Genomic DNA, 23,345 nt, shown 5'->3' with positions numbered 1-23,345 from the left:
CATTGGCAATTTGGGGAAAATATGTAAATATTCCCGAACGTTATTTCAGTCCCGGGAATGAAGGACTTGCTTGCATATGGAAAAAGTGTGTGCAGCGCTTGTATACAGCAAATTGTATTTTTATCATAAAATAAATTGAACCAACCATAATTTGTTAATGGAAGCATTTAGCAAACAGAACTGTGGAATTGTGCATCTGGCTCACAGGTTCATGGATGAAATCCCTTTTTAGATATTGACAAAAAAAAAATCACTTTCACCTTTATACCAATTGAACATTTGGAATTTTCAATGAACCAAACATGCATGTTTCTGGAATGAAATCGGAGCACCGTGAAAATCTTCACTTGCATTCTAAATTTTTGATAGGTGTGAATGTGAACTTTTTTTATTTTATTTTTGTCTGTATGTAAATCGTCTTTCAGGATCGGGAAAGGATCCAGCCCAACTGCAACCATAATGACAACAAATGCTAAAGAAAATGGATGGAAGCATATAGTTATGCCTCTAAAATAGAAAACAATAAAAAAAAACTTCCAAAAACTTTGATCGATGAATAGACAAATAAACATGCGTGTTACATTAGAAATGATTTTTTTCAAGACTGCTCTTCATCACACTGTTCACATTTTGACATCAGGAGGCCGAGATGACAGTCACAAAAAGTCATGGAAGTGGATGTCCTTGGAGAATTATTGGTTGATGCATGGATCAAACTCCCGATGTGAATGTTGCCATTCATCGAATTGTGAGAGAAAACCCAGTCGTGCCAAAAATGTGCGTTTCTGGCTCAAATTGCCCCTGGAAGCCCACCATCCCCAAATTTTGCTCGGTAATGTACGTGATACGCCATATAATGAATCCTTGCCCACCTGAGTATTTCCTTGGAGTGGCCAGTGTTGATGTTCTTCTTGTCGGGGGTCCCAAAGCAGCTGGATTTAATGAGGGTGTGAGGCCCGCGATCCAGTATCATGGTGGATGTCGCCGTGGCAATGACGGCGACTGCATCGCGCACCCTGGCTTCAATGTTGTAATCCCACTCATCATATGACACCGAGATCAGCCCTGCGTCGGACGAAAGAGAAAGGGGTACAGATGGATTCATCCAACATGACAATGATTGACACCCACTTGAAAATTAAATTTTTTATGACCCGCATGAAGAGTTTGAACTGTTAATATCCTAGAAATTGTGGTCCCAAAACACGTATTTCAAATCGTTCAACATGACCTTTAAAAATAATTGAAATAAAAGTCTTACGGGTTATTTGATTTAAAGTTTTCGTAGCCGGTAGAAATAGAAATTCATCCATTTTCTGATCCGCTTTTTCCTCACAAGGGTCGCGGAAGGTGCTGGAGCGTATCCCGGTCATCTTGGGGCAGTAAGCGGGGACCACCCTGAACCGGTTGCCAGCCAATCGCAGGGCACACAGAGACGGACAACCATTCGCGCGCACACTCACACCTACGGACAATTTTGAGTGTCCAATCAGCCTGCCGTGCATGTTTTTTGGAATGCGGGAGGAAAACGGAGTACACGGAGAAAACCCACGCAAGCCTGAGGAGAACATGCAAACTCCTGGAGCTGGATTTGAACCCGGTACCTCTGTACTGTGAGGGCGACGCGCAAACCATTGGACCACCGGGCCGCCCGAAATAGAAATTATCAAGTGATAAAAAGAACCTTTCCATCGGTTAGCTTGAAATTTTAATCACCACTCAGCAGAACAAAAACATGGTCGTGCAACTTAGACTCTCCAAAACATCCGCTGGCAACCCATGCAGATGCAGCAAGTTGATTTTCAGGAAGAACGGATATATATACAAACAACGTAGCAGGGGTCCCTGGAAATCTTAAATGTGAGTCTAGGAAGAAGTGTCATGACAGGAAATTAATGAAAAACCGCACTCTGTGGAACCAAAGCATTAATATGTTACGATGTATTAATATGCTAATATGTACTGAATGTATACACGTAGATCTTTTTACCCCCTCAAGAGGAACACTTGAATGAAAAACTGTGAAAACTGTGAACATGGAAACTGTGGTTCTGCCCTCAGCTCATTTTGCTATGCTTGGCCATCCAAGCATGAAGAACTACTGATGTCTGCACGCATTTCTATCTCACCCATAAACTAGAGCGTTTTGGTGGTTATGATCCTTGGCTGGTTTGCATTTTACAGTATTCCCAGCTTTCAGATTCAGTGGAAACAGGCAGACTTGGAGCCAGCTTGTTATCAGTACTAACTTCGCAGCTGTTGACAGCTAGCGTGTCAACTATGTTAAACGTATCTATAAAAATTGGATTTGCCGTGTCTGTGTGAATTTCTCATTAAAAAAATCCACTGTACATATTCCACTGTGCTATCAAGAGCATAGTCAAATGTCAATGCTGGAAAGGGCCAGAACTTGTTAATAAGTGCTGCTGGGGAACTACACACTTCATTATTAGATGTATGACAAAAATGCTCTATTTTAAATATGGGCTAGTACATGCGCTTCATCTATTTCCTTTTTGCGAATACATTTTTCAAAACATGTACAAAAGATCCACCCCAAAAACTCAAACCACATTCTTTTTTGCACCAAGATTTCCATTCAAGGACGGCATAATACTGCCAAACAAGAAAAAATGAAGCTCAATAACTCATTTAGCACATTTTTTCACATAAAATCAATACACTCAAAGTTGTAACACTTGAGTACTATGTTTGTCCTGCACATCATTCCAAAACCGCAAAAGATTATTGGCCTACTCACGTATTATAGAACCATATAAAACCCATTGGAAACGCAACCAAGACATATTTGTCCGGCCAATCTCAGGGCACACAGAGATGAACAACCATCCGTGCTCACACTCATACCTAGGGTCAGTTTGGAGTGTTCAAACAGCCTACTATGCATGTTTTTGGAATGTGGGAGGAAACCGGAGCACCCGGAGAAAACCCACGCAGCCACGGGGAGAACATGCAAACTCCACACAGGAAGGCCGGAGCCGGGATCAAACCCACGACCTCTGCACTGTGAGGCCGACGCGCTAACCACTGGCCCACCGGGCCGCCCGAAGGTGATACTTAAAGCTTCAGTTGACCCGTGTATATTCCCAGTCCAGCACCCATCCATTTACACATTTGTTTTTTTCTGACCTTTTCCCCCCAATATTTGTCATATTTTCGATTGTTACCTTTTTTTTCCTGTGATTACTGCCCATCACTGGTCTAAGCTAACACGGTTGAATTGAATCCCTGCTGACCTCTCTGGTTTGTCAGTGAAAAGGCTTCAAATGTGAGTAAAGATGTGTTGGGGAAAATGGAGACTGTGCAATTAATAGATAAGGCCCGCGAGTGCGGCCAGCAGCAGAGTTAAAAGCGCCGACAAGCAAGATAAATTAATGAAGCACTGCCTTCTGTGAAAACATCTGTAAACTTTCTCTGCCTCTTTGATTCTCTTTTTAGTGTTTGTGATTGCCCAAATCATACATATACAGTACGTACGCAGTAGACATTTCCACATTAGTGGAGAGTCACAGATGACTTCAATTCTCTTGCCTTTGTTACATTTATTGTATTCAAAACTATTGGAGATGATTCTATGCGGTCACCAGAAAATGTAAAGGTGGTGTGATCTCTGTTTTAATTTGCTGCCCTATCGAAGTGTAAAATGTTATGGAAGCCACCCAAAAATAAAATTGACAGTTGAGCAGACGCGATGAGGGGCGTATGCTCACCTGTGGGGAAAACAGAGGGCACGTGGTCTGCGTCTCCCGCCACCAACGAGGGGACGATCCACGTGAAGCCGTAACCAGTGAGCCCCACAGAATGAGCCACCTCGAAGATGGTACTGGCCTCCTCCTTTGTGCAGTAAAGCAGGATAACCGGACTCTGCAGTTTCTTCAGCTGGTTCTGGATTTTGGAATCACCGTCGTCCACTGACATATCCAACAGGAGGACTTCCTCCAGCTCCCAGCCCACAAAGCTATTGTCGATGGTGCTGCGAACCTTGATGGGAAAGATAGATAAAAATGCATATCTTGGGTTTGGGCTCTGCTTAAGCGATCAAAACAGATTGTATTACTGTATTGTACTGTGAGCCATTTCAAACTGCTGTTGCGACAGTTTTATTGAGCGAAAGGCAATGAGCTACAGCAGGGTTTACCAATCACCAGAACATACACCAGCATAAGGCCTTGACCGGGCCTCGCTGGGTAGAGTGGAATCTTGGTTCTTTACATTCATCCAGCCATGATCCGAGCAGCTAATCCTCACAAGGGTTGCAGGTGTGCTGGAGCGTATCGCAGCCGTCTTCAGCCAATAGGCAGAGTGCACCCTGGTTGCCAGCTAATCATTTTGCAAAGAGGTGAACTGTTGAGCTGACGGACTCAGTCCTAGCGCGTTGAAGGATGCTCTTCAGAACCTAACTTTCATCGTGGGTATCCTGGCAACACGGGAGGACCACTTTTATTCCCAATTTGATGGGGAATCCAATTCACACCAGGTATTGGCGGCGCACATCCGACAGCGGCCACAAGTCCCTGTTCCGGCGGCCACAGGTTTCGCGACCGCGACCAGACCCTGTTCCGGCAGCACACGAGGGGGCTGTGTCTATGGGTATCCACCTTCGGGAGGGCAGTCACTTTTATGCGGGAGTGCAGTTAATTCTCAAGGGTCTCGCACACGTTCCTTTGCAACTGTACACGTTTGGTAAATATGCAGTGAAGACATGCGACCTCTGTCACTTATAACTTCGGGCTTGCATGGATGGTTCAGTCCTAATGTCTGTATGTTGCGGTTTTGTATTGTATTGTTTTAATTGGTGTGCAGTTTGGCAAAGGCCATTCATTTAATGAACAAGTGGGAGTTATGCCTATTCTTTAAGGACCAATCAGATCAACAATTAAAAGGTGGCTCTGATGAAAAAAGAGATAAGAGCGAAAACATCCTTTTCTTCCAGAAAGTCTCTATTTTCCTCTTCTATTTATAGAGATCTTTTGTGCAGTTCTGATAGAACCGCTACTATAGCAACAGCTTATCTCTTAGGAGGCAGCCAATGTTTATAGGCATGCCGTGTATTGTCATCATCATCATCATAATCATCACATTGAATCCATTCAAAGAGCTTCTACCTTATCCTCAATGGATTTTGATCGACCTTCAATCGATTTGTGCATACGTGCATTCTTAGCAATCCAGCTGCGAGCCAAAGTGAAGTCCTATCTGATCTCATTTGCTCACGTCATTGGACGCAGTAAACACCATTTGGAATGGTGATGTGACAACCCCAACTGTAAGTCTAACTTTTTGTGTTCCGCGAAGATCAAGTATGCGGCTGGTGTTATGCATAAGTGAAGGTCTCATAGCATCGCCTTGAAAGAGTCTTTGCTAGGCCCTGGAGATAAGGAGCCTCAGTGAGCAGCTCCATTTAGACCCCCCCCCCCCCCCCAAATATTCAGCCGGTCTGCTTTTTTCCCCATGAAAGCGATCAGACAGAATATGGTACATTCTGCCCATTTACATCAGTCTGCCAACCTTATCTTTATCAAAAGCTTGAAATTATGGGTTTGAACCCAAATGATCAGGTCCTCCGCTTTGGCTGCCTTTTTAGGGAGCCACTTCATCATTTCTGTTCATATATTACAAAATAGGGGGGGGGGGTGAAAAATAGCACGCACATTTACATACATCAGCAGATTCTACAGCTGAGGGGAAATCCATTCAGTGAAAGCACTCCTAATGTGCTCCAAAGCAACAGATAATAACAGCTAAGTGAATCTCTTAGTTCAAAAAGTAAATGTTCTTTGGATGTAATAATATTCCTCACTGACCTCAGCTTGTCCCGAACTGATGTTCATTTCAAAAGGCAGCATATTCACTGTGATGCTAATGTTGCAGACAGGTGGTATGGCCACCAACTGTGTTTGCGCCTCAGGCTTCGAATAACGACTGCGCATACGTAACACAGACACTAGCATGCTAACGACTATTTAGTCACCTTATTGACAAAGTCCTGGTAGCCCGGGTAATATGTGGTCACTATGGAGAAGATGTACCAGTCATACTCCTCCATGATATTCAACATGACCGAGGCCTGCTGTTCGATGGACGGGCCGAACTGGAAAAACATGGAGTTGTCGTCCTGGAAACAAGAGACAGAGAGCCAATTAGCCAACAAAGTCGAACAGCGTGAGCAGGGAAGTAAAAGACGGATAATTATGACACATGGCCAGTAGCTCTGCGCCTCGGAAACAAATGTAGCTCCTAGTTGTAGTCATCATAGCGAAACATATTTGGGGTTATTCATTTTAAAACTGATGCTGTAAGGCAGTGTTTCCAAAACTTTATGGAGCCAGGGCGTACAGTATATCTCCAGGCACAATGCATCACGAAATGTTTACATAGTGTACTGTACTGATCTGGCGTCAGTTTACTCACAAATGTAGCTAGTCTTAAATCTGGGCCTGTTTCGGTGAACAGATACACTAGTCGAAATTGAAGAAAGATAGCCACCGAGATCTGAATTACTGAATTGTTGCAGCACATTCAGTGTGCTCATGTTCTTCATTTTACCCACAATTTTCTTTTTTTCCCACATTTCAGGCACACAATTTATGTGTATTTTGTGTCTTGGCAGTGTTAGAGCTTTTTATTCAACTCTAAATAACATATCTTTGTTCATCTATCAATGTCGGCGACGTATAGCGACAGGAAGGAAAATCAACGACTCTTTAACCTGATAGCAGAAAGTACAACGGACCTGTGTGTCCAGCTTTCGTCATTCACGTAACACTGTTTTGTCAAGGGGGAGCTGAAGTTATCGTTGCATCCTGCTCTTGCAAGGGTTAAATATTCAACAGATAGAAAGGATTCCGGGTTGCAGGCACTCAGTTGGGATTGTGTCAATGTAAAAAGCTTTTATTTTGTAGCACTCCAGACATTAAAAACAATGGCCCAGCAGCCCTCAATGGCTGTTGGTCACAAACAATGTCGTGGAGACAGAATTATAATGCCATTGACACCAGACGTGTCACTTCTGTCACTTGCGACACTTCCACTGGGGCAGCAACTCAAATAATCCCCAATAGCGTTACTGCCAGCAGCACTTAGGACAAGACAAATATGGATTTTTAAAACAAGACAAAAAACACATTTTAAAACACCGGACACATTCTCGCTCATGCCGACATTTATTTTTGACCCGACTCGAGGGGAAATATTGCATGAACCCCTCGGGATTAGTCTCAGGGGAGCCAATGTACTTTTTGAGACATTTTTGTTTGTTGGTGCACCGTAAGACTTCTCTGATGTAAAAGAAGTGCCTTGGCTCAATACAAAGGTTGGCAAACAGAGTCTGAGCAAGCCGAATGGTCTTTCCAACCACTGCAAATGCCATTCTCCACAATATGACTTCATTTCCAAGCTCCCTGGTTGTTTTTACAGTTGCCTCAAGATATTTTAAAATGTGACACCAATAAATCTAAGGTCGGAACTAAAATAGACACAAATGCTTGAGCACAACATAAGAAGTCCTGGCTGGTCCACCCAAAAAAAAAGGAAAGCCCTGAAGTCAGCGATCTGTAGTCAGGCAATGACGGAGGCAATATTAGGACTCTGAAGCTGCAGTTTTACGGTCACATCACTTCATATTGTCAAGACGGCCTTAACAAGTTTTACAACAGGCATCAGTGAGGGGGTTTCTCCAAGGAAAGAGAGTGTGAGAAGAACGAAACGCCGTCTGGTGCTTTTGAATGAGGCTAGGGTCAGCCATCCATGTCAAAAGCGCCAAGCGACTCATCAGGATGTGGCGAGTCGAGATGGATTATTCATGAGGTGTAAGTGACTGGAGGCGACATGGCAGTGGGGCTGTAATGAGAGCAGCATCATGTCAGGGGTCCTCTGTGTGACAGAGGGTGACGACTGGAGCGACAACACCGACTGCTGTTTTTGCTGTTCGGCACACGATGGACGCACAACGCTTCTTCGTGGAGTGTGCTTAGGAAGGCGTACTCCACATACGCAAAGTGGAGGAGTGTCTATATTGGGCGCGCACGCTTCTGTTTGCATGCACTCCAATATGAAAATGAAGCACTTCTAAGGACTCTGAGAAGCAATGTACATCGAAAATGAATTGTTAAGACGGGATTCAACAACTCCAGCCTTCCTGGAAAATTGGACATTGGTAGAAAGATAATGTTTGAATCCAGCACTTCACCGCACACCGCATTACGTAGACCTGCACAATTTAACGGCATCCGGTGTTCAGAAGTTTGACCTCATTGATTGTACAGTATATTTCAATAATTCTGTGACTTTTGACGAGTTTGACCTGCTTCAACTCATCCGCGAAGCGTAGAGAATGGATGGATGGATGGATGGATGGAAATAAGACCAGCATTTCCCAACCACTGTGCCGTAGCGCATTAGTGTGATGACAGTGATCATTGGGCGTCACGGGAAATTTTGCATTGGTCTAAAAATGATTTATTCCCTACTAATAAAACTGGATATCATAATTCATCCATCTATGCCAATGATGTAAAGTGAAAGACTGAACAGTTCTTCCACTAGATGGCATAAGGCACAATAAACTTGTGTATCCACAATTTGTCATTCATTGAATTGAAAATGGGCACCCCCCCCCCCCCACCCCAACGCCAAATAAAACGTGCGTTTTGGCTCTGTAAAGTTTGGGAAACACTAAATTAGACCAACAGTGATAAGGACAAAGAGAGCATTCTGTTAAAAGTTGATTACATTTTTCAACCGTCCAGTCAAAAGCCGCACGGAAATTGTAAAAAGGTGCGGTTACCCTGGTACAAAACTGGGGTAAAAGCATCTCAAAACATTCGTAGGTTGATCTACCCATTTAATTTTGTCGTGTTATCATTATTGATAAGTCACACCTGAGGAAAATGCTTCTTTCTTAGTGGGGTTGCCAAAGAGAAATATGGTGATCGTGAAGCTTACAGATGGCCAGAGAGAGACGATCATTTTTACTCACCGCAAGGCTGGGATCCAACTTCATGTTTGCTTACTGTTTGTGCCAAGCTAGACCAGCAGAGAGGGGTTTCTGAACCAATGAAAGTTTCTTTTGAAACTTCATTTATCTTTCGACGACACTTAAATCATCATCATCATCATCGTTTAAAGGGCTTAACCGCAACGGTGAACGATCACCTCGATGTTCATACGCATCTGCGCTCAGCATGCATGTGCAAAAAATAAAAGTGTTCAAGTTCATGTATGCGCATGTGTGCAGCCACGTGGATAGTCGATCATACGTGCGAATCATGCAGGGGAGCGAGTGCTCATCAGGCACAATACATCACATCCGACCCCCTTACCGCATATTTTTTTTCCTTTTCTGCCAGAGGGACAGATATGATCTCTCCTACCTACTCTTCTCAGTAATGAGGCGCCAACACTGCAGTGTCAAGAGAGGGCGAAAGGATTGGCAGCGTGGAAAGAAAGGTGGCGAGGGTTGTACGAGCGCATTGAGGAGGAGTTAATGCATGCTTTGCATCGGCTGAGACCACTTCTCCATCGTGTTTGAGAGTTTAGTTATTGCGTCATGCTATAAAAGGAACGAGTCTTCTGAGAGGCCTGATCGGAGGCGTTCGACGTGGGTCAAGAAGCAAATTTATTCATGGAAACTTGAATGAATATTCTCTCTTGGACCCCACCCTGGACACCTCCAGCTCCAGCTCCTTCCCTGAACAATGCTATATTAGTAGATATGGTAGATATTTTGCAAGTAGGGTGAGTGTTGAGAGTTTGCAAATGAGGTTAGGGTGTGCAAATTGGGTTAGGGTTTAGCATTTGCAAGGAAGTTTAACATTTATTATATCATATCATCGTGCTCGTTGTCTTTCATACCATTTCTTCTTCTTTTTTTTATACTTCCCAGCTTTGAGTCACTAGTGGGGAGGGAATAAGAGTTCGTATCTCGAACTGACCCATTGGAGCAACCGGTGTTTACCATCGTTATGAACACAAAACGGACTTTGTGACTACTTTGCCTCTGTTAGGTCATTGACTCCACCGCCTGCCATCAGGCTCCACACGGCAGACAAATATGACGTCACACAGTATGGGTCCTTTAGAATCACAGGCAATATCTTAGATGTCCAAATGTTGCATCTTGCTGCACTCCAAGTGCACATTCAGGTGAATATCTAGCCAATGTCTCAATCACACTTGCATGAAGAGTTATCCAAATGGGCTGCTTATTCAACACATTTTCTGTTTACGATGTTGACTGCAGATTAGTCAACAAGTGATGATTTGACTTTGAATTATGACTGATTTTGGATCCAAGTGAGTATGCAGTTCTTTAGAATTACGAGGGAAAGAAACACCCTTATATTTTGTTGTTTCGAATGGTATGATATCAGTATGGTATCGGCTGATGCCGTTACCGTAGAGGTGACTGGAAGTGGTATCGGGGAGAAAAAAACAACACGACTTGATTCCCTCAACCCTTGGGGTGGCAACTCGCTCCAGCTGGAGGTGACAGCTTGATAACACCATCAGGACCGCATCATGCGCAAATATTAGTGACCATTGGAGATCATTGCTCCAGCTGGAGGTTACAGCTTGATAACACCATCAGGACCACATCTTCTGCAAACATGAGTGGCCATCAGACATCATTGGGGCATAAAACTTGACTATTTCTACACCTTGATTGTTTTAAGAGTTAAGGAAAATGGATGCATGGATAGACGAGGAGAGGCAGCAACTGGTAAAGTATGTGTGCGTGTGTGTATGTGTGTGTGTGCTCTGTACGGGTGAATGAAAGCCCGATTAGCGCTGCTCCAGAAGGAGATGCTTTCCATTACATTCCCTTCTTCGCATACATTGGCAAAGCCCTCAGTAGAAACTGAAAGAGCAAAGTCGCAGGTACAATCGGGTAAAATGAGTTTGGGTACAAGTGTATGATTGCATGTCCATTTGTCACTGCTGTCTATCCAGTGTACGCCGCAGCACTTTTTGAACTTGGTGGTGTGTGATTTAGACATTGTAATTGTCCTGCGGGATCAATAGTCTTGTCACAGCTGACCTTTATGTATTTTCTCTTGGTGACATGTTGAGCCGGAGTGAACAAACGCGCACACACACAACCTTAGATTACTCCGCTGCCTTTTCATTTCCTCTCACCTACCTACTTACTCGGTCCATTACCAGCTTAGCTGCTTAAGTTTTCACTGTTTTTTTTTTTTTTTTGCTCTCGCTATTTCCCCCGATTGTATAAAAAGAGAGCTGAGGTGTAATAACCCCTGAGACCAAAACCTGCCATCCTGTTGGATCTTAAGGGACCTACTTATCTCATCCACTTAGATTACAATTTATCATTTTATTCCACTTTCTCCTTATAAACCTCATGTTTGAAATTTAATTTTCACGCATAACTCTGGGACACATTTCTTCCTTTAGTACTTCTGACCCTCTCATCTACAGTGGTACCTCTACTTATGAAATTAATTGTTCCCGGAAGAAATTTCTTAACCAGAAGATTTGTAAGTAGAGACGTGTTTTCCATGTAAATGCCCCTGATCTGTTCCAAGCCCCCTAAAATTCAGACATGTTTTCTAAAGCATAAAAATTCATCCAAATATGTGACAAATGCATGTTACAAATTAGATTATTGCAAAATAAATGAGAGTTGTGCACAATGTAAAAAAAACAAAGACTAAAGAATAAAAATGGTCATTTAACTTAACTGCGTCCTCATAGTTTTTTGCCCTCTTTAGTTGTTCTCTCTCACAATTGGTTTTTGCCTAGCGTTTTGTAAATAAGTGATCCAAGGACGTTTGCTTTTGTCGGCTTTTAACAATCCTTGGAAAATGCGCGGGGAAAACGTCAGCAGAGTTAGCGATCGCCCGACTGGTGAACACTTTTTCTGGGGATTCACATTTGCGTACACCTATCGGAACACCTCACGGCCCGAGAGGTGAATGACGAGGACGCTGCAAAAATCTATCTACACACAAAGACAGTAGAGGTCCCTCTTAGCCAATGGGATACCAGGATGATGCTTGGGAATAGCCAATGGCAGAGCAGCTATAAGTATGTTGCATTCAGGAAACTCGGAGCTGCGATTTAGCAGCCCATACTGTATTTTTACCTTTCGTATCTTGACATTTCTTTTGTAAGTAGAAGCGTTATTTTCCAGTTGAGCCGTTTCCTCTGTATTCCCTATTTTTGAAGCTTCATTTGTTCATGTCACAAATGTATGAATCCTACACGGTACAGTTTGAGCCCATCCTCACTTTTGTTGCATCTCATGATTATCGTGTGTAACCGTTACAGGGTGCATAAAAGGGTTCATGCACAGTATGAATAGCTATATGATGTGATAAAAGACAAAGTCAGCTTTGCAAGTGGCTGATGAATGGGACATGGAAAGACAGAAAAGCCATTGTTCTGGCCGGGCAGTTTGCAGCTAGTTAGACGCGGATTCACAAGTACACTTGATCCTTGCATCCTTTTCATCAGCACATCAAAGACCGGCAGCAATCTGTTCCATGGATGCCTTTTAATGGACCCCTTCGTCTCATTCTGACCGGATTATTGCACTGTCGAGATTTTGAGCCTGCCATGCTCAAAAGTCCCCTGATGGCTCAGTGTGACAGATTCATGTCCAAGTTCTTTGTTGGTGTTGTTTTTGTAAATAATCTGATACCAGCTGTACCTGTCTGGAAAAGTTTGTTTTAAGACTGTTTTACCTAATTTGCCTCCACAGCACATAAAGTACATCAGCCCTTTGATGCAGCCTTGAAAACCAGCACAAACCTTGCTTTAATGTTGAAAAGTAAGTTATGGCATGAAAAGTATCCATTTGACCTTTGACCTCAGCTATCAAGTACCAAGTAAATTGTGATGTTTCTTTAGAAGCAATACAATTCTTCTCCTCCACAAAAAAGCCATGAATAAAACATACATTGCAGAAAATTAAAAGTTCACATCCAGTGGTGGCGTGGAATACGGGTTTCAATGCCTTCCCAGCCCTGGACATCTGAAATAATCACTCCCATATGAAATGAATGGAAATGCAATTAATCCATTCCTGTCTGCTAACCCCCCCCCCCCAAAAAACAATGAAAATGCTTGGATGGTGGTTTTTTTTTTCAATTAGAAATTGCACTCTATAATGTTGTACTATGAAGACACACAATAGCGACATCATCATTAAATAGAATATAAAGAAATAAATAGTGTGTTCGTGATGATCATTTTATTGCTTGGCCAGCGAGGGGCAGATTAATACAGTCATACCGACACATGAAGAGGAGAGTGATATTATATTCAATTACAATGCATGACTGTCGCATCTGTCGAATCTGTCGTAGTATTTGTCTTTTTTTTATTAGATTGTAAAAGGAAATGGAATAGAACTAAAATGGAAGAGAATTTAAACAATCATTGTGATTTTTTTTTCTTGTTTTTGCTCTTCACATGCACAGAACGTCCAGCAGGAGGCCTTGCGCCTGTCCCTGCTTCAAGTAAAACAACCCTTACATATTGCGGTAAATAGACAGGGTTGGAATGATGAATTTCAAATTATTTTCAAGAGTGCCCTATGAGGCGTTAAGCATGTTTGTGTTGGTGTAAAACATCACTTTCAAAACGCCAAAGAGAAACTGTTTATATTTACAGTAATTTGCGGGGTGGCCCTCATAGTCGGACTGAAGACACAATTTAACTAAAAGTAGGTTAAAGGTCAGAAGCAGAGCCATGCAACTAATTTACTTTCAAGTCGACGTTTCCATCGAGCAGGTTTTGACCAATTAAAGTTCTGTCACTTCAATGCTTCTTCCTGATAAAAATTCTCTTACATCTTGCCACCCCTTCATTCTCACGTCTTAACAAGTGACATCAAATGAGGCTTTTAAGTTTCAACACGCTCAGAATAGTCATGACGTGCTGAATATGCAGACGATACATACACCAATCATCACTCTGGGAGGCATTATTCTACTTTTGAGCAGATGCTGTGCACCAACCAGTTAGCTCAGTGACCCAAACCTGTGGGTCTCATCACCGCTCTCTGAGATATACCACTGCTGGTGTAATCCCCTTTTGTTTCAGTTGCAGTAAAACCAAGTTGGTTCAAGAACACACATCTGATGTTTAACGAAAAGAATGTTTTGTCTTTAATCAGATCAACGTTTCCATTGCTTCTACGAACCATTCTCTTCAAGTAGTGTATGTAGTCTTCCCGAAAACTGAGTCCACCATGCAAATGAATGCTAGTAAAGTAAAAAAATGTTTTAAAGTTAGAAATGTAGTTAAAGTGCATTCGGAGGTTTGTTTCGAACTTCACCATACAAGATTATTGAAAACGTACTAAGGCTGGGAAATACATAGCACTCAATTGTGGAGATATTCTTCAGCATTTTCATAGACTGAGAATGTGCACTCTTGGGGGAAAATGGCATCGTGATTTTCATGTCTATTTTAGCGTGTTTGAGAAGTTGACAGACAGCCATCTGAGGCATTCTGGTGGACTGAGGGCATTTCCTTTTGGACACCCCCGTGAACCTGACAATTTGGTGGTTGAATGATTAGACTTTAGACCACCTGAAAGCAGGTCTGAGTTGTGGCGCATGTGGTGTAACACTGTGGATGAGTGGAGCCGCTTCCACTTGCATGGTACGCTAGTCGGCTGTGTTAACGCTCACAAAGGCGCATACGCCCGTTTCTAACTGCGCTCGTCTGGGAAAAAAAACTCCGGCCATGCTACTAGTTAGACCGTGCTTTGTGCTGGACTTGAGCTGGGGCGGGCATATCATCTTAAACTGGCTTTCACAATTCAAGAATGAGTCACTGCTCCGCCACAATGTAAAAACTTGAGCACCTTCATTTGCATCAGTGGTTATTCAGAGAGTTTTTTCCTGGCCATACCCTTCTGTGCTGTTGAGACACCATTCACTTGATTCAACATTTAAAATTGCAGTCAAACTAGTCGCGAACGCTCAGCAACAAATGAAAACTAGTTGCAGAACCCCGCAAGCTGTGCACCGGCGCAACTGAATTGTTCAATGGCGGTGTGTCATGTCACTTGGCGTGCGGCTGGCCTCAATCTGTAACTTCTGGCGTATATCTGGCATGCTCTTCTCATGTTCTTCTCTTAACACCATTCCTTGGGTTTGATTCTTTGGAACAGCGCAAAAAAATCACCATTATTATTAACGTTGCCATCCATCCGCTTTGGAATAGTTTCAAGTTGCACTCTGCAAGTTCTACTTCCCAGTTCTATTGAGCGCAGAATAGAGCCATTAAGACTGTCGGGGATCGTCCTGCTGCGTCAGTGTGCACTGCTGAGGGCCTGAAAGGATTTGGCAACTCATCTCCATGTCATGACTATGAAAGCCTGTCTCCAATTAGATTTGCAGGGGAAGAGCAACGTCTCAACCCGACGCCCAACCAGCTCTGGTGGGAGCGGATTGGGGAGAGAGAGAGAGTGAGTGAAAGAGAGAGAGAGAGAGAGAGAGAGAGAGAGACTTTTGAGTCTCGCTTGACAAAACAGGCCAAAGCTGAGAACTCACGCACATGCACACTTCGTGACACACCAAACGGCAGCCCGCGCACGGCGCCCGGCAACAATCAGCTTTTCCACTTCATCACACTCGTCTTTCGCTTCCTTTCATCTTCCTCCCTCCATCTTCCCTCCTCACAGTCAGCGCGCTGCCTTGGCTGTCAATCTTTCCCAGCGTGAACCCGCCAACATGTTTCGAATCAAACGCACACACAGGCACACACTGTTAATTAATCTCATATTCAGCTGTTTAATTATCAATGACCCCGTTTCAAAAGACTCTCAGCTTCATTTACCCGATTTTAACCATCCTATAATGTCCTGTTTGAATGACATGTTGCTATTTCTGTCCAGGAAATGATTGGAGAGGCAACAGAATATGATTCACTCCCGCAGTGGGACAGTTTCTTGAGCGTGTGCGTGAGCGCGTGTGCCTGCATTGAAATACGATTAAAAAAAAAAACACACACACAAAACATACGACACCATGTGCGCAATTGTTTCCTGTTCGTGTGTGAGTGAGTGTCATTACTAATTATTTTAATTTAGGTAAAGATATTTCATGCTCCAGGACTCAATTGGAGTTGATGTTCTTTGTTTGCCTGTTCATTAGTGAAGCTTGAATAATCCCGGTGCTTCGTGGAGACAAGATACATTTAGCATTTGGATGCAAGAGAGGAAGATGTTTTAAATAATTACCGCCTCTGACGAAAGATATTCTTCTTTGATCAACCATTGAAAATTTGATTGAAACTAAAGAAAGGCGTTATAATGGATTAGTTGACTGTTAAGAATTGTGTCGATTGTAAGTAAACGATTGTTGATTTTAATCACAATTCCAAAACCATTGAAGCAAATTATAGTGCAGTTCTTGGCTGTAACCAGCAGAGGCGCTGTTTATTCGGTTATGAGATTGCTTGCTGTCCAAAGAACAACTACCGTATATTGCACGCATATCACTGTTTTGAATTTTACAACACACTACGGCTTAATGGTGTGATTTTGTCTGCTGCATAGTGCAGTTCTGAGGCTGTGGGTTCAAATCCCAACCCAGGCGTTCCTGTATGGAGTTTGCATGGGCTACCCGTGCTTGTATGCCAGGTATTCCAGTTTAGTCCCAAATTCCAAAAAGATGCATACATGTTCATTGAAGATACATTTTTCCTTGGGTTGGATTTTTTTTCCCCCAAAACACTCCCTGTGACTGGCAGGTGACCAGTCAAGTGTGCGCTCAGCCTTGCGCACCAAATCCATCTGGAATTCTGTAAACCTCAGTTCATCTGTGACCCAAATGAAGACGAGTGTAATAGAAATGCATGGATGTGAAACATACATGTCAAAACTAGGGATTGATAATTTTGTTTAATCGATTAATTGCACAAATTCATTTGTATGTATGGATTGTGAGGTAATATTTGGTCAAATCTTCCTAGTCATGGTCCCAAACTCAAAATAACAGACGCAAGCAAATATATCCTTTGTGCAGATATAATGTCGGTTAGAAATGATTCATTCCAAATTATTTGTATCAATAATTCACAATCTAAATGTTCTGCCTGCTCGAGGAGAGATTTGCAAATGTAACCCACATTTGAAAAACGCAGGAGCCCACACAGGAAGGACATACAGTATTTCTAAAATCAGACATTCACAAAGACACCGGCCATCCAGATTGCACTTGTCCAATCATGCAGATACACTTTAAAGAGTTTTATGCCTTCTTTTACTGTAAGAAAAAATAAATAAACTTGCACCATGCATTTGCGCATGTATCTTTGCCAGTATGAGCTGTCGCAGGGCCTTCCAATTTACCCTTCCAAAAGGCCCCCTGACGTCTTCTGTCGTGCGCCGCCGGCTACTGGCTTCCAATCAACTGACTGTCTAATGAATGCTAATGAATCTCTTTGTCTTGAAACCGTGTCAAACTCATTTACAAACATCCAATGCCCAGTGAACACTCACCTCGATTGTCACTGTGCGCACCACAAGAAGGAAGCAATTAACTGCCCTGTTCGACGGTCCATTGTTACACCGGATGCGCCGGCACGCCTGACATCATGTCATTCAAGCCCAAAATGTTGCACAGGGAAATAAAGCTTGTTCACTGGACCAGTCGAAACGAAAAGGAAAGCACAACTCTACTTTGTATCGGTGAACGAGGCGGCCCAAGCAGGGCTCTTTTCAACTTCTTCAAGGAGGTCGTTTCAGCCAGTACCCATCTTTGGTTCTTGATTCCGCTATTATCCTCACTGTCGTGCAAAAGAGGCAGCTCAAGGAGTTCAGCATCTCTCAGGAGCCACTCACGGAAACAGAACAGAACAAAAAGAACATATTCCTTAGCGCAAGAGAAGCTGTCCGAACCATGCAGAGGAAACTCATTTCAGTCGCAAAAATCTCGTTATTTGGGGGGGGGGGGGTTCTATTTCCAAAGTTCCCCATTGAGAGGGATACAAACTAAACCACTGAACAAATGAATTGATCCTAATTTATAAGGCAAATCCCCAGAGAGCAAACAGAGCAATTGACAACACAATCTCATTGGACGGTCACTCAAGACTTTCATCTTTTGGCGATGGCATGACATCTTTGCATCACATCAAAAGACTTCAGAAAACCGGAAGTGATTTACATTACATTAGATCACGCTTATTAGTCCACCAGCGGGGAAATTTGCATAGTTTTAGTAGCACTAGAAGTAACAGGAACAGTGGTTATATGACACAAAAAAAGAAAAAGCACACAAGGATGACACAGAAATGTAGGCTAGACATTTAAGGCGCTCAAGCACAAAGGTCAGGAACCTGCACTTGGGAGAAATCTTTCCAAGAGGACCATGTTTTGTCACTTCCTCCCAAAACAGAAGTGCTCTAACATGGCAACGTTCACATCCCTTCTCAAAACTGTCCTTTTTACCTGAAGAACTATTTTGTAATATTCGGTCATTTTAATGAAGGTTTTTTTTTTAATGTCGGGCGGCAAAGGGGTGCAGTGGTTAGCCCATCGACCTCACAGTGCAGAGGTGCCGCATTCGATTCCGGTTCCAGTTTTCCTATGTGGAGTTGACATGGTCTCCCCGTGCCTGTGTGGGCTTGCTCCGGGTACTGCCGTTTCCTTCCACATTCCAAAACATGTGTGGCAGGTTAATGGAACACTCGAAATTGTCCCTCGGTGTGATTGTGAGCGCAGATTGTTGTTCGTCTATGTGTGGATGTGATTGGATGGCAACCAGTTCAGGTTGTCCCCCGCCTATTGCCCGAAGGCTCCAACATGCTCGCAACACTTGTGAGGATAAGCGGATTAGAAAATACTGCAGATGGATTTGTAATGTGTTGTTTTATCAGCATTGTAATGAGTATTTTTAAAAACGGGATGTAAAAATATTATTATTAGTAGTAGTAGTATTCCCACAAAAAAACACTTTTACAAGTTAGCATTCCCTTCCTTGGTACAATCAGTGTGTGGATTGCCCCCAACTCGAGCGATTCCAAAAAACTGACATGTCCCAATTAGCGTGTCGTGCAAAATCATCCTACGGCCAGAAATCATCCAATTTCACTGAATTGGTCTGAAAATGTATATTTACTGTGGGGGTATTGTCATTCATCTATTTATGCCACTAACGTTATAATGAAAGGCAGAACAAATTAATGCTCTCCGACTGGATAGCAGAAGGTACAATTAACCCAAGAATCCAGCTGTTGTCATTCACACAAAACGAGAAGATGTTCAATTGAACAGGCCCGGATTTCACACCAAGTCAATTTGTAAACAACAAGTAAAATGAGATGAGATCATAATACGTTTTGGGGGTTTTTTCCACAGACATTTTTGTGGTGTGCTGTGAAATTAATGGAATGTAAAATATGCGCCATGGCCCAATAAAAGTGGTGAGACACTGCCCGACTGTACATACGGTTGATTACACAGTATGTCATATATTCCCTCGGCCGTCTTCAAACTCGAAAATATTGCCCCTCCTTTGAGGCAATAAAAGGTGTATTCAACCAACAATCCCTTCAAAAAGAGCAAGCCCTGTTAAGACAAGTGGAGGAGTCAATTTGGCCTTACCCTTGGCCCCAGCAGTTAATGGAAAGCGCCTTCATGAGGAGTTTATTTTGCTCATTTACACTGGAGGCAATGCAGGCAATTAATCACTGACACATGGGGGCTGTGTATACTGATTGGGCAAAGATAGCGCCAATCGAAACTCGCCTCGCAACCAATTAGCTATGACCCGTGTAGCCCAGCTGTGCAACGGGTGTATGTTAGGAACATTTTAAAAAAAGAAACATAAATGAAAGAAAGAAAAGAAGAAGCATGGATAAAATATATAACGAGACTGACTTTTCTTTGTACGAGTCATACGGTCACCCAGCCGATCTCAAACGGAAATAATTGCTTCAGGATAACAATCGAGTCGCGTGAACTTTCGGCACTTTTATTCGGTTTTCCACCCCGTCACGTCGCGAGCGCACAAATGATACCTGACCACTGCTAGAATGCTGGCGTGCTTTTCTCAACAGATGCAGATGAGTCATCCTATTCAGCGACAGAGTCCAAATACAGTACATGCAGCAAGGAGGATCTCTCCCACACGGAACTGATTCTCGGCTTTGCTGCGAGTAGTTGAAGGTGAGCTTTGTCACACAGGCAGTGACGATGGCGCCGCTTTACAACGGGCCCCGCTTCTATTCAAGCGCATCCAAATCACCCCCATCAACAGTTTGGATAACGGTTAGTCACATGTGAAAGCAACAACACTCTCGGCAAGTATAGCGCAATTGCACTTGGAACTGACTGTCCTATACACACACATGCTGGTTTGTTTTCTCCGCCCCATTTAAATCAATGACTGAACAATCAAGCTAAAAATTACACACGTTGACGTGGAAATTAATTCGCAAGCCGGTGAGGTCCGTGAGCCATTAGGGCCAATTGCACGCCGTGAGCAAAGTCTGACACTGCTCGCAGATCCAAAACATGATTACACAGTGGTCATTTGGTGCCCCTAAACATTTACTGTAAGATGGAGTCATTTTATCTTTGACAAAAATGAATCATTACATGAACCTGTCTCATACCGTAGTGTTGTGGACCCGAAAAATATCTTTGTCTTTCACACCTTTGCATCCACGTTTTAAACACATTTGAACTAATTTAAAAAAAAAAAAGAATTTAGGAAAACACACTTTTTAAACCAACACAAATGTATTAAAACAAAAAGAAATTGTGGGAATAAAATGCATCGAAAATGATGGATGTGCATTGTGTATGTGTTTATGCGTGAACCTTTAAGAGGCGGGGCTAAATGGGGTGGGGTGCATGTGTATACACACACACACACACACAGAAGGGGTGGACCAGTTCACAAAATTCATGGTTTGGTTTGTATCTTGGTTTTGTGCCGACGAATGAGTTGAGACGATTTTCAGTTTGCTTCACTGTGCAAGCAAACATTTGAGGCAATAAGGGGGACAAAAAAAAATCTGTACAGGTCCGTCCATCTATAGTATATTGCTGCATTTTATTATTACAGTCAGCTAATAGTTGAGAGTGTGAATAATGATGACTAGATTACTAGAAAGAAACCTTGTCATAATGATTTCATATTTGTGGGCTTCAGTACAGCACTTCCCACACTGGAAAGAGGTGTAAAGATAAAAAGCGGTTTAGTGCACTAATCTGTGGATGTGAATGTGACGGCCAATCATTTACAACGTGGTGGTAATTAGTCGCTGAAACCTTTCGAACATAAATGACAGCTTGGAGCTTTGTGAATACGCACCTCAAGGCAGTTGGAAATTGGAGGCTGGTAAGATTTTGCATCCGAGCATCGACATTAACATGAAAAAGATGGTAGTTCCCAAGCATGAAATCATCTTAAAGTAGGAGGATTGTGTGATCTCCAATCATCCAGTTTCCCACTGATGCTTTCGGCACTTTGATTCTCCAAAAATATGCAAAAACAAAGTTGCGGTGTAAAAACGCTCCCTCTCCTCTGGCTCTTGCACCAACCTTACCTTGTTACAGTTCAAGTCAAAGAGCCAAAAATGATGATGAAGTAAGGCAAACAATTTTTGTTAAATTCGAGGGGTTTTGTGAACACATCCATCCGTGACTCACGGCCGATAAAAACAAAAAACAAAAACATATTCTCAAACAAAAGTTGCAGGGCTTGCGTTTTTATTTTCCTCTGTAAAAGTACTATTGTGAGGAGGCTACTTCCAGGTGCGGAGAAAACAGCAAAAGATTGAGGACTCGGACATTGGCAATCTGGGCAGGAGCAAAGGTTACGCTGCAAGTTAGAAGATGAAAAGAGAAAAATTAACTCGCCTTTATTTGAACAGGGGTGGCGCTGAGGACTCCTTGGGTGCCTGGAAAACCAATAGCACTACCAAGATATTTCTGGCTGCCACCCTTTCAATAAGAGCGACCGTCAATCATCAAGTGTTAGTAATTCAATTGCACTGAATTGATTGTTGATCACGCCCCGTGACTGGCTGGCATGCAATCCATCTTTATCCACATCACGATAATGGGGCTGTTTTTGTCCTGATTTCTTATTAGATTTTCCGATAATATTCTCCTTCTGTCTGAGGGCCAGCAGTGGATTTGTCCCAATAGTAGGGTCTGGGTTGACATTCTTAAATATTAAATTACGAATAAAAATCTTTAGTGAGTGTGGACAGCTTGCCAAGTTCTGACTTCATAAATGGTCACATGGTACGGATTGTAGCCAAAGAGGCAACCCGACTCCGGAGCATGGTCAGGGACATCAATAAAAACAAACATGTCCGACCTACACAATATTGTTTTTTCTTATGCAGTATAAAATTCCCAGGAGGCAAGAAAATACGTCTGTTTTGACGACATCTTCATTCTACCACAGTTCTCTTCAGAAACATCGGCACGATATATCTGGTATATTATTTGTAAGCCTTCATTTTTGTGAGCTACAAGTGATCATGAGAGTCTCCTGAAACCTTGGATTTTTTTTTTTTTTTTAAATCTCAGTGATGGAACGCAGACTTTATGTGTGTGGCGGTTAGGCGTACGCAGTTCGATCAGAACTGTTAAATGCTAATCCTGAAGCTTGCGATTGTTCAGAAACTACAAAATAGCATCCTTTGAGTCAACGCTATGCTGCGATGATTTCGGTTTTCGTCATTTCACACACGGAAAAGTTCTCCCGGGCATAATAAATCAGGCCTTAAAGTATCTTTAATGACATGAAGGCAAGCACCTCCCTCCTTTCTGTTCCTCTCTGCCATCTGTGACGCATCTCTCTGAACGACTGAGGCGAAAGGTGCACGCTGGAGTCAAGTGCGGCGTGCAATTTGAGCCACCGGGTTCAAAACCTTGTCATGACGTGACTTTTCTCTCTCCCGTTGCACATGTCTGGACGCCGCTTCCTTTCCCGCATCTCTTTTCACCTCCGCGCATCCCTCACGGGCTTCCCGGAATTTATCACCACCTGGGGGGATGAACGCGATTTTTCTCCCAGCTCGCATTTGTACGCTCACCCCGAATAACTCACTGGTGGCTCCTGCATTTTTGCAACCCTCCTTGCCCTCCCACTCATCTCGTCTGGGCCGCATACGCGCAACATGAAAATAAACGAATAGGATAAAATCAGATAGGCCAGATAAGTGTGGCAGTGCGGTTACTGATACGGGAGCACGAAAATCAATCATCCCTTTCATCAGCAGTCTCCATCCCACCGTACCATATACCTATGTCAGGTCCCCTCCCCTCCATCCCCTTTTCAATCTTCCCGCCCATCGTTATCTTTTGAGTGTCATTCAAC

At 43.0% G+C, this 23,345-nt stretch overlaps 1 protein-coding gene across 7 annotated transcripts in view; it reads right to left on the bottom strand.

The window, feature by feature from the left end:
• Positions 1 to 23,345, bottom strand: part of grin2bb (glutamate receptor, ionotropic, N-methyl D-aspartate 2B, genome duplicate b) — a 92,016-nt gene that overhangs the window by 26,727 nt on the left and 41,944 nt on the right. For all 7 annotated transcript variants that reach the window (XM_052084270.1, XM_052084271.1, XM_052084267.1 and 4 more), the window contains 3 exons: positions 5,993 to 6,136; positions 3,732 to 4,002; positions 873 to 1,065 (listed from right to left, as the gene is read on the bottom strand). In XM_052084270.1, coding sequence (XP_051940230.1) covers positions 873 to 1,065; positions 3,732 to 4,002; positions 5,993 to 6,136 — 608 coding nt within the window. The remainder of the gene's footprint in view (positions 1 to 872; positions 1,066 to 3,731; positions 4,003 to 5,992; positions 6,137 to 23,345) is intronic.

Source organism: Hippocampus zosterae, chromosome 13 (genome assembly GCF_025434085.1).
Source record: "Hippocampus zosterae strain Florida chromosome 13, ASM2543408v3, whole genome shotgun sequence".
In the NCBI taxonomy this organism is placed as follows: domain Eukaryota; kingdom Metazoa; phylum Chordata; class Actinopteri; order Syngnathiformes; family Syngnathidae; genus Hippocampus; species Hippocampus zosterae.
Note: the sequence above shows the minus strand (reverse complement) of the source record. Positions and strands in the feature narration are given on the sequence as shown.